Source organism: Carettochelys insculpta, chromosome 1 (genome assembly GCF_033958435.1).
Source record: "Carettochelys insculpta isolate YL-2023 chromosome 1, ASM3395843v1, whole genome shotgun sequence".
In the NCBI taxonomy this organism is placed as follows: Eukaryota; Metazoa; Chordata; order Testudines; family Carettochelyidae; genus Carettochelys; species Carettochelys insculpta.
In genome coordinates this window covers 47,550,414-47,562,672 of record NC_134137.1, presented here as the reverse complement: position 1 = coordinate 47,562,672, position 12,259 = coordinate 47,550,414, and the positions used below count along the sequence as shown (strand labels likewise).

General features: G+C 41.7%; 1 protein-coding gene across 3 annotated transcripts in view; it reads left to right on the top strand.

The window, feature by feature from the left end:
- MIPEP (mitochondrial intermediate peptidase) overlaps window positions 1–11,547 on the top strand; it is a 118,418-nt gene extending 106,871 nt beyond the window's left edge. Inside the window, exons 17-18 of one of the 3 annotated variants that reach the window (XR_012644127.1) lie at window positions 2,990–3,063; window positions 11,327–11,464. Coding sequence is in view for 2 of the 3 variants with exons in the window: in XM_074985580.1 (XP_074841681.1) it covers window positions 2,990–3,063; window positions 11,327–11,421 (169 nt within the window). In the remaining variant the exon portion in view is untranslated. Of the gene's footprint in view, window positions 1–13; window positions 513–2,989; window positions 3,064–11,326 lie in introns of those variants that run through there. The other 2 variants (XM_074985580.1, XM_074985589.1) reach the window with 2 other exon arrangements.
- The last annotated feature ends 712 nt before the right edge of the window (window positions 11,548–12,259 follow it).

Here is a 12,259-nt window from a genome sequence, read left to right as displayed (position 1 = left end):
CTTCATTTTCCAGAGCCAATGCCCAGCATAGCAGAGGAACAGTATAAAGAAGTTCAAGCAGGAGGTTATCCTGCAGCATATAGAAAAGACTGAAGCAAAGCACACAGAGCTGACAAAGGATGCTGCTCAGTGGTGTCAGAGTCAAGCTGAGTTCAACCGGAGAATGCTTGGCTTCCAGGAGCAGCAAGTGGCAAAGCAGAGTGAGGCTGCAGCAAAGCTCATAACAGCAGTTACAGAACAAACGGAGGTCCTGCGTTCTGTGCTGCAGCTGCAGAGGGGCTTCCAACACAGCACTACAGGAGCTGATTCCTGCTCCCCAGAGTCCCCTGAGAAGATGTCACCCATCCACCCCAACATTGTCACAGTCCACACACATGGATAGGGAGGACAAGGATAACCTGTCACTCCAGCCCAAAGGACCATTGCAAAAGGCTATTCAGGCACCCTTGAGAAGGCTTCTTTTCCCTGCCACCTAAACCTCTCTTCCCACCAAAATAAAATCATTCCTTTGAGCTTAGTGTGATTTCATGACATGCAGGATTGGGGGGGGCAGGGGGAGGATACAGATCAAACTAGGTGGTTGAGGGAGGGCTGAAGGCACAGCTGCTCAGTGATAGTCCCTGGTCCTCAGCGGATGCATGGCTGAGGGACCCGGGCAGGTTGGGGGAAGTTGGAAGGCACAGGGGCCCACTGATACTCCCAGGTCTGCAGCAGACTTGCGGCTGATGGAACCAGGCAGGTTGGGGAGGGCTGAAGGCACAGCTGCCCACCATGTGCATTTTACTTATTGCAACTTAACCCCCTTCCACCAAGTAAGAACATTAATTCATTAAGACATGGTATGATTTATTGGTATTTCATCAGAGAAATACCTGGGTAGCATGTTGCATTACACATCATTCATGAAGCTATTTTTAAAAGTGTCTCTTATCGCTGCTCCTCTCAAAGACACCACCAGAGTATGCCTTGCCCATGGCCTCAGCTTCAGCATTCCAGGTAGACAAGAAAATCTCCCTCCTGGGTTCACACATTCCGTGCAGAATACCACATGCTGTAGTCACAGTGGGGACATAAGTTTCAGAAGAGTCCAAACATGTCAATAAGCATCTGAACTTCGCTTTTAAACAGCTAAAGGCACAGTCCATGACCATTCTGCACCTGCCGAGTCTGTGATTGAAGTTTTCCTTGCTGGGGTCTAGAGCTCCTGTGTAGGGCTTCATAAAGGAAGGGAACAGAGGGTAAGCAGGGTCACCCAATATAACACGTCGCCAACTGTGATTTTCGGATCAGGGAAAAAAGTTCCATCCAGGAGCTTCAGACAGTTCCAAATTTTGGAATATGCTCATTTCGTGAGCCCTCTCTGACTATAACACTGATGCTCGTAAAATGCCCTTTGTGCTCTACCAACCCCTGCGTCACCCTCAAGAAGTACTCCTTTTGGTTTATGTCCTCTGTAGATCTGCCCACCCTGAACTGATTTGCCACTGACCGGTAACTGTTGGGCATTGCAGACTTCCACAGCGCCATTGTGTCTCAATTGCTGGCCTCATTCTGGTTTTGCTCTGCTTCAGGGTGAGCGCCAGCACATCACAAAGTTCCATAAAAGTGGACTTGTGCATGCAAAAGTTCTGCACCTACTGCTGGTCATCCCAGGACTCCAAAACAATGTGGTCCCACCAGTGTGTGCTGGTCTCACGAACTTAAAATCACCACTCCATTATCAGCAATGCATTCATGGCAGGCTGCAGCTGAGAGTTCTTGGACCGCAGTTGGGGGATTTGCTCTTTCAAACCATCATCGTCAGCAGCAGCAGCAGCACCGTTAAGATACTGAACCATCACTAAGCTTTGTAATTGAAGGAAAAATTGCATGACAGCCAGTGTGGTTTCCGAAACAATGTGTGCTATGAGTCGAAGCATTTGGGGATCCATGCTTGTGCTGGAATTCTGCTTCAGGAAATGGCACAATCCCCAGTTTGTTTTCATGCGGTTACTGGTGCTCAGAATTCTGCCACAGTGCTTGGAATTCTGGGATTCAAACATGAAACAGCCACAAGCAGCCAGGGCTAAGGCACTGTGGGATAGAATCATAGGGCTGGAAGGGACCTCAGGAGGTCATCTAGTCCAGCCCCTGCTTCAAGCAGGATCAACCCCAACTCAGTCATCCCAGCAAAGACTCAACATGGGGAAAAAAGTGGGCTGAATTTCACGAAGCTTTGTGGACACAGTTTGAGTTCATAATATCAAAGTGAAATAATTGAATTTATTAAAAATCTCATTTATCTTGTAGTGTAGATGCAGCCTATGATAGCATTCTGTCTAGCAGCACTTTCTCTGTAAAAGTACCTGGCTTATTAAGCTCACATAATCATCTTATTAGGTCATGGTTCTCATTAACCAATTAATCTTTAAATAACCTCTTCAGGCAGTTACTCCCAGGTGGGCCTTGGGAAGGCAGTGGTGGGCGGCATGGGTTGTGATTCCCCTGAAAGGGGCAAGTTGTCCTTGACAATGCAGAAGCAAGTTACTTCAGACAGGTAAGGAAGAAAGCCCTCAGTAGAAATGGAATCATTAACTATTATTTGTATCATTTTGGCAGATTGGCTTTTTTCATTTTAAAATGTAACATATTATTATTGTTATTTGGATATAATGGTAAATGGCAAATTCCAAACTGTTCTTACACCTTAGATAGGTATTCCAAGCAGATTGATTTTCTCCCGTTCCCACAGTGAACCCTAAAAAGTTATTTGAAAAATGGAATATTGTACAAAAACAACATAGTTTTTGTAAATATCAGATCTATCTAACTTAGTTCATTCTTGCATAATTTTAAACAGTATGATAAAAGCACACATTGTCTAAAGGTGGCATGTTTTATTAGATCTATCGCTGTGTTTGTTCTGTTAAGAAACCAGAGACAAGTGTGACTAAAAGCCGAACAGGTTGTATATGCAGGTGTCTGTAATATTATCTCTCTGTTCCTTCAGGGCAATGGGTGAGCGTTATCGCAGAGAGATGCTGGCACATGGTGGTGGAAAAGAGCCCATGCTCATGGTTCAAGGTAAAAGATAAAGGAAAATTATTTTGTTTCTGTGACCTTCTTTCTCCTTTGCTCTTATGTACCTTTTGGCAAATATCAGTGGTGGAGATTAGATAGCAATAAATAAGTTAATGATAGTTCCCTATCCTATCCTTTATACTAAATCAAAGTTTTTGTAGGATTATTAAGGGTAAGTAGAGTAGATTTACTTATTTGATAGATTAGATCTTAGGTTATGATTCATGGACCAGCAGAGCTCATCATAATACCCAGAATGAAATATTTTGAGATCCAAAGAGCAGGGGAATAAAGTGTGGGAAAGAGACACCTTACAAAGCAATCTAGAGAATTCAAAGACCAGTCAGGTATTCAGAGAAACATCATCTTGAATTTATTTTTAAAAAGTGTGTTACTGATTTTTACCTTCATGTTAAGTGAAAGGCCATCATTCCAGTCATTGTTGATGTTGTCCAATGTCACTTGGATAGGACCAAAGCAATTCAGGTTGTGCAGACACTTCGCTAATGCACTCTCAGTGTAAAAGGAGGTTGAAGATTGTGGCAATATTAGGTTATGATCAGTATACCTTCTAGAATCCTATTCTTGTATTTATTTCTTTTAAAGCAAGTCTTTCATCAATTAAAAAAAATGGGCATGGATTTTGAAAAATTAAGGTAAATATGGTTGAAATAAGCTTCAGCTACTCTTTACTCTGACTCTCGAAATCTCTGTATTTATATGAGCAGAGAAAAATAACTTTTTCCTTAACATTCTTATGTGCACACTGAACAGGATTGCATCAGTATTAAAATGTGCAAGCTTGATGATAATAATATGTCATGCTTTTCTGATGCCTTTCATCTGAAGCTCTTGTTGTTAAGCTTCAAGACACCCACATTTAGGTAGCTAAGTAGTGGTATATCTGGCCTTTTTTGTGCCAGTACAGGTCGGTACACCGTACAGGCACCTCAGCAACCCCAGCCAGGATTCCCAAATGGGTGCTGGGGGACCCCCACCAGCCCCACAGCTGGGATAGCTGGGGGCACAGAGCTCCTCCAGCAGCTCCAGCCCCGAAGATCTAGCCAGGATGAGGGGAACCCCTGGAGCCCTGGGTCTGGGAGCCACCCATGTCGCAGAGCTCTGCTGGCAGCTCTAGCCCTTGGGACCCAGCTGGGGCTGGGAGCCATCTGCGGCATTGAGGAGCTCCACCGGCAGCTCCAGCGACGCAGGTACCCAACCAGCGGGCAGGGGTTCCCAGCAGTGGGGAGGTGGCTGGGGCACAGAGCCCCAGAGAGGGGAGAGAAGGTGGCTGCATACTGGCTCTTTTCCAAAAAAACACTGGATATATCCATTTTATAAATATTAAAAACAGAGATGGGTATTTTAACGTGGTGAGTCAGTGATGAAATTGGAATGGAATACACAAGTCCTGACTCCACTGCTCTTGTTGTAATGTTACTGAATTTACAGTCCATTTGGGTCTAGTTCTCAGTTGTAGGATTTTAAAAGTAATAAATTACAGTATTTCAGCTACTTAAATCTCTTTTTTCACTTGTTCACGTTTTTCGGTACAGTCTTGTGATGTTGCTTCTCAGATATTATCGTCTCATTTTTTAAAATGTCTAGCTCTAGAGCCCTAGGGTTCGATCGTTCTCTCACATGATCCCTCAGATTCACTGATAAGGAAGATACAGGATTCAGTCCAACTTCCAATGAAATCAGTGTGGAAACTCCTTTTGGATTGGGCCTTTAATGACGAACCTGAAACTTATACATCTGTTTTCTATTGATGATGGGAGTCAAAATCAGTGTTCATTACTGTTTTAAAAGATGCAATGGCACCATGAAGTCTATTCATAATCTCGTGATGCTGAGTCTGTTGCATGATCAATGATTTATTACACAGAGATATGTACAGTGGGAACCACAAATAGAAAGTAATTTCAATTATATTTTGTTCCAGAAGCCATCGTTTGGTGTTTAAAGAAAGGAAAGACAGTTATAATTTAAAATTCATTTGTCCACCTCTGCCAAGTGTCGGTGTAGTCTCAGAGGGGTAGCCATGTTAGTCTGTGGCTTTACAAAAACAATACATTTGTTAGTCTTTTAAGTGTCAATGTGTATATTGCAGATCTCTGTTTTAATTTGCTTCGCAAAGTCCCCTTATGCAGCTCTTCAGAATAAATGGGTAGGATGATGCTCAGTTGCCACATAGTGTAGTATGTTGATCACACAGTTGGAACTGAGACTTTACTCTTTTTCTATCTATTTTTGAGAGAACGCACAAAAGGGAGTGCAGAAACTTTTATTTCTTTGGGGGAAAAAAATCCATTGGCAAAGTACATGTGCATTTGTGTTCCTAAATCATTCATACAATGATTGTATTGTGGGCAGATAATATAATCATACGCATCTGTGCCCAAATACTCAATATACGTGTGCAAAGAAATCACATGCACAAATTAGGCAGGCAGTTCGATCTATGCAATTTTGCAAATCAGGCCCTTATTATCACTGTTTCTCCATATGGAAAATTGTACTTCTTGGATTTTAGATGTTTGCCCATCTCCCGTAATGCAGAAGCAGCTTGTATAAGCGCTAGTGCTGTTGTTATATCAGTTATGAACAGTGGAAGACGTGGGTCCAAGCTAAACAAGGTCAAAACAGTTATGGTGTTTTAGAAGGACAGAGACCACAAGTTTTTTATAATGTTCCCAATTGCAGGTGATTGAAGGCTATGGTTAACCAGCCCCAGAAAGGGTGTGGTTAACCACAGTGCTGTAATGTGGAAGAAAACTTCAAAGCAGAGAAAGAGAGCAACAGAGTTGCCCTAGGCTTGGGAGAGACTGCTCTGGAATGGGAGTCAAGCTAAACTTAGGAAATATACTCACAGCTTTAAAAACTGCAGCCCTCATTCTTTGTGGATATCTTACTAAATGGTTCAGACAGAAGCATTGTTTGTGTTCATATTATAATGCAGATATTCGTAGAGTTTAAAGCCAAAAGGGATCATTACATTCTCATAGTCTGTCCTCCTCCATTCAGTAATGTATTAGAACACTACAGTAGCAGTATTCTAAATTACAGTGTTTGGATCTTCACAGTAGACTCTGAAGTAATTTATTTAATCAGGGCTTGCTGTTTTTGCAGTGGTAGAATTTATTCAGCATGTATTCCTGATCCTACCTCCTCTGGTACTTTTAAAAGCAGTTGTCAGAGGACTTGGTGCTGTTGAAAGAACAACAACCATGCAAGTAACAAACAGTCCTGTTTCTATAGCACAGGGGCCCGCGGGGGGTGTTAGTTGTCACAAGTAAGACCAGTTAATGAATCCCCGCCATAAATACCCTGGATTCTGTTTTTCCCACTCCATTCATCCGAGGAAGTGGGTTTTCCCATGAAAGATCCCAACCTAATAAATTTGTTAGTCTTTAAGGTGTCACAGAACTGCATGTTATTTGTGAAGCTACAGGTTAACATGGCTACCCTTCTGAGAATATTTAACAGCTGTACCATACATAATTTCAGTGATAACTAAGAGACATACATTTACATTGTCAAGTGATGCAGCTACTGTGTAGAAGGCCAAATAGAATTACCATGGTGCGTCTGATTCTGGAATCTTAAAGATGGATATTTAAAATAATTTCTTTGGGATAAGCTCTGGTACTTTTCTTTCCTTAGTTTATGGTCCTTTTAACCAATTTCAGATCTACATGAATATCCTTATGCACTGCACAGAGAGTTGCTGAAAAACCGTAGCAACTTTGGCTGTCTTGTTCACTGGGATTTCTCTAGGGCTTGATAGTGTGGCAATATATATGTCCTCCAGCCAGCCCAACTCATGTGGAGAGAGAAGCTGCCTACACCAAGTGAATCCCTTTTCAGTGAGTGGGTTAAGAGTCAGACAACTTGCTGTTTGCATATCTTTATTCAAGATGGTGTTTGGTTTTCCATCCACCATAACAGATTTCTACAAACAAGTGTGGCTTTCTCTAAGCCACATAATGTTCCATATAATGTGCTGGAAAAGTCTCAACATTGCCTTTATGAACTGAAAGTACAAACCACACCCTGTTGTGATAAAGAATGTGTCAGTTTGTTAAAAATATCAATATTTCTGCTCCTCTTGATATTGAAAATATCTGAATAGAAATGTTGTTGGCTGCGTTTTAATTCCATCTGCAGTGTGAGCCTTTTGTTTTTCCTTTAATTCTTGATATTACTGAGCTATGTCATGGCCATTCATGTTGACGCTTGCAGTATACACTGAAACCTAATTAAAATCAGGATGCTGTGAGATCTAGCTAGGAAACTCTTTTACTAACTATCCAAAATGGCCTGGAGACTTGGGCTTTTTCTTCTTGCCTTTTGAACTATTGTACTGAGCAATTACTTGCCATCAAGAAACGTGTAATCAAGCCAGTTGGCTCCAGTCGGGTTCTGTTAAAAGATGCACTAAAAGATTTAGTTTTTCTTAAATGTTGCAATTATTATTCCCACTGAAACCAAATGGTCTAAGGATTTGAAAGAATGTGAGATGATGTGCACTGTGTGTGCTTATAGTAAAGGTTGAGCGGAGTTATGTTTACATTGGCAGTTTTGTCAGGGAGAATGTATCACTTCAGAGAAGCATAATAACTGGCTCTGGATTAGATGTTTTTGACCTTTTCCAATACAAGTAATGTAATTTCCTTTTAAAGCGTTTAAAATATTAATAATGAATAAACTCATGGTAGGTGCACAATGCAGAGTAAAGTATTTTTATTACATTGAAGCAGCTGAAAATAATTTAGACAGCATATTCTGATTCTTTATAGAAAACATATTTTTCCTTTAAAAAGTCCACTGTTGCAAATCCATTTTGAGTTGACTGTTTAAAATTTAAATTCCACTGCATATAGGGAAACATTTTGATTTAAATAGATAGAATCTTCTTGGTTAATCAGATTAGAGGAAAGCAGTTAATTGAGATAAGGTTTTCTTTTTTCCCCTCAAGCAAAGAGTCCTCAAAATTGGCAAGTTAAATATTATATTGTGGAACGATACCATAGAGTCGTTAAATAGGCTAGACATTTCTAAATTTGTGTAAAACAGGAACATAGTTCTTGCATTATATAATTTGAACAATAAGAAGATCATGTAGGTCTAAGCTTTAGTCAGTATCATAAGGGTGTGATTCATTTAACACACCAGGAAAATGAAAACTTAATACATGTTTGCTGGATTGATCTTAAATTTGGATGTAACAAGGTCAATGAACACAAGAAATAAGATGGGGATAGAAGGAGCAGCTTAGGCTGTGTCTACATTATGAGCTAAAACTCAAATTGGATTGGATTTATTAACGCTGGGTTTTATCAGTCCGGTTTTGAGCATCCTCACATTCCCATGTGCTCCCCACAAAATCAATTTATTGCTGCCACATACAAGTACCTTAAATTGATTGCTGCAGCAAAGTATTGTGGGTGCCTGTCCCACAGTTCCCTGAGCCCCCATAGCATTCTGGCTATTTTCACTGGCACAGCATGGGGGAAAAAATGCCCCACAAGTGGATGTGGGTATCTGACGTCATCTTCTCACATCTCATTTCCTACATTTCATTTCCTTCATTCCCCTGCCATGTTAAACAAATGTCCCTTTTTCCAGGGAGGGTCTGGCTTTCCTGTATAAGAGATGTGCTTTTTCTAAAAGAGGGGAAAGGAGAGGAGGGTTAGTAAAGCGCTTAGGAATGGTTAGAAAAAAGATTTTGGGTTTCCCAAACAACAGGGTTTCAAAATGGAGTGCAAAAGCACTGGATCTTTGCAGGCTTGGATCTAGTTTTAGGATCTTTGCACATCCTGGCATAGAATATCCTTAGATCAATAATTTTGTCTCAAAGGCCCAAGAGCCAGCCAGGGGCACCAAGAGGCTGGTCCCTCCTGGACTGGATGGAAGATGCAGATACTCCTGGATCTGTGGGGCGAGGAGGATCTACTCCCAAGACTCCAAGGTGAAGCTCTGTAATGCCCAAGCTTATGCTGGATGGCCACCACCCTGGCGGAATGAGGCCACTCCCTGCTGCAGCATGGAGGAGGTCCAGGTCAAGGTGGTCCAGCAGTGCTACATCCTTGCCCAGGATGCTGGCCGACATACTAGGGCAGGACCCACCAACTGCCTCTGTTTTTAGGCCTCCTGGCAAAGAAGACCCATTTGTTTAAGTAGACACAGGCACTACACTGAAACTGCAATGAATCAGGGAAATAGTTACAGCTCAGGGAGGGTAAAAGACCCCTGACTACAGCCAGCACCCGAAAATTGTGACCGCCCAGGGAGACCCACCACCTGCCCCTATTACCAGCATGCCCCAGGCTTGGATGTAGGTTTGGACCTGGCAAAGAAGACCCTCAGAACAAGAATATTCATCGCTGCAAACCTTACTTCGAGAACTATGGTAGTTGTAGACCTACTGCATTGCCTGCAGTGACGTTTGTAAAAAGATCATGATTATAGCCAGCCACCTGCATCTGGATTTAGAGCTCCTGGTAAAGAAGACACGGGTGATACACCAAAACTGCAGTGAATCATTGAAACAGTTATGGTTCGGAGCAGCTAAAAGAACTCTAGCTACAGCCATCCTGGAAAATCATGGCCACTGAGTCAGACTTCTCCTGGATGGCTAAAAGACCCCCAACTATAGCCAGCCACTTGGCCTTTTGATAAAGGCCATACAAGAATTTCCTCTGAGAGTACAGCCACTCTAGTGACAAAGTATTTTCTTCTGTTGCCTGAAAATCGTGACCGTCCAGGGAGTCTTCCCCTAGGTGGCTACAAGACCCTCACTGTGTGCAAGCTGGCTGGCACCTTGCACAGCATGTCCTTTTGTTGGTTTGGGGTCAAACCACATGATGCGGCTGAGCATGGGAAAGTTCCAGACTTTGTGGAGCCTCCGGGGAGAGGGAAGGGAGGGGATGTGGGGGCCTGGAAGCAGCTGAAAAGTTTCTCATCCAAGTACAACCCCTGGCCGCAGACTAGCTGCCACATGATGCATGTGAGGGAAAGTTCCAGAATTCGTGGCACCTCTTGGGAAGGGGATTTGGGCGGGCGGGGGGGTGGGGGAGGAACAGGACAACATGTAAATGGATGAAAAGAAATTTGTCATCCTATCATAGAAGCATGACCCCCACCCACAAGCCTAGCTGCCGTGTGTGTGTGCGGGGGGGATTGCTGGCGCCAGATGTGCAGAAAAGAAAGGAAGCTAGCAGAGGTAGACACAGAACCACAGACCCCACAGCTACACTAATAGCATAGAAAAAGTAAGAAGATTTTTCAGCCTCTCATGACCCTACAGCCACAGGCTTCCAGGTGCCGAATTGAAATGGTCTTCCTGTTGCCTAATTCCATCACACCTAAGAGCAGTGGAGATGGAGGAGGAGCATTATGGGGCACATATGGGACATCTCTGGAGGGTGACAAATTTGATTTAAAGACATGGTGCTTCCTCACTACCCATCATTCGAATTTTAAATTCGAACTGAATGCTACACTCGTCAGATTACTACAATATTATGATATTAATTATTACATTGATTTTAGCGCACCATAAATTGAGCTAATTGAATGTACGATGAAGACAGGTACTTGGTGAAATCGGGCTAAATCACTTAAAATTGATATCTCATAATGTAGACATAGTCTTAGAAGGTTATGTGACATGCTTTAGTTGGGAATGTATCTTAATGATTTTTGAGGGGGATGGGGGGATTAATACAATGAAAGCTATTAGAGAATGTGCAGGAGAAGGAGTTATCCAAAGGATGAAATGTAAATGGATTTATAGATCAATTTCTCTATGTACTGCATAGTGATAGATTTGATCATCTCACATTTCCAGAGTAGGGAGCATGTTCTTCTAGTGCCTGTAGTCCTGACCTAAGACTCAAGATAGCTGTGATCCATTTCCTACTCAGCCACAGGTTTCCTGTGTGATCCAAGTAGATTACTCTGTCCTGTGCTTCATTTCCCTATCTGTAAAATGGGGATAATGCTTCTTGGCTGACATCCAAATTGAGGAGATAAAATCTATTAATAATTATGAGATTCTCAGATACTATGATGATGAGAGACAGATAGATAGCTAGGAAATAGATTGGTTAAATAACCTCCATGTAGAATTGTTGCATGTGTCTTTGTGAAAAATCACAGAAACTGTACTGGAATATGACATAAACAAATTAGTTCAGGTTGTCAAGGCTTCCATGTTGGTGTGATTCTCACTGAAAGATTCTTGTGCTGCTTTCCACAGGTATGCTTCAGAAGTCCCCTTCTGTTGAAGATTTTGTGGATGCCCTTGTTTCAGACTTGGATCAAGACTTTGAAACATTCTTCATGGACTCATAATAACAATATGGACTTAGTACTGTCATGGCTATTTATTTCTGGTGTTCAGTGAACAGCTGTGAAACAAATAAAAAATTTTATTTGTAGAATCTTAAAATAAATAATTTGTTTTAACAGAACGTGTGGGTTTCATTTAAAAAGATTACAGGCTAAGATTACAAACAGGCTTGCAGAAGACTTGAGAAAATGCTGAATGACATGCACCTTCGTTTATGGGACAAACAGTAATCAAGTCATATTGGACATATAGCTTCTGAAATGAGGCATGATTTTACATGCATTGAAAAATGCATCTTGGACATTTTTCCTCACAATTTGACACTCATTGGATGCTTGTGACCTTGAATGCTGGAGGAATGGAGTTTAGTTTGCAATTCTGAAATGTTCATAACTGCACAAAACGTGCTTGTTTTTTCAAAAATTTACAGCCAGCCATTGTCTTAATACAGTTTTGAAACTTTGGTAAGCCCAAGAAAAATGCTGCCCTTCATGTTTTTAGTAGTTTATGTTTAACATAGTACTGTAGGGTGTTTTGCTTTTGTTTTGTTTTAGTCTGTGCTGCTTCCTGACTGTGTATTTCTGGTTCCAGATGGGGTGTGTGGTTGACTGGTCAGTTTGTAACTCTGATGTTCATAATGCTGAGGTTCTACTGTATGCGTTCAAGGCTTTTACTGGTGCTTAAATTGTTAGTACAGCAATCGTAAAACTGTTTTAAACCATGCCTATTTTAATTAAATACACAATTTCTCTGACATCACAGCTTTAGGTACATTTTCAACAGCGGTCAACAAGTTAGTTGACAGTGAGCGCAGTCTATTTCTTATGTAAAGTGATTACA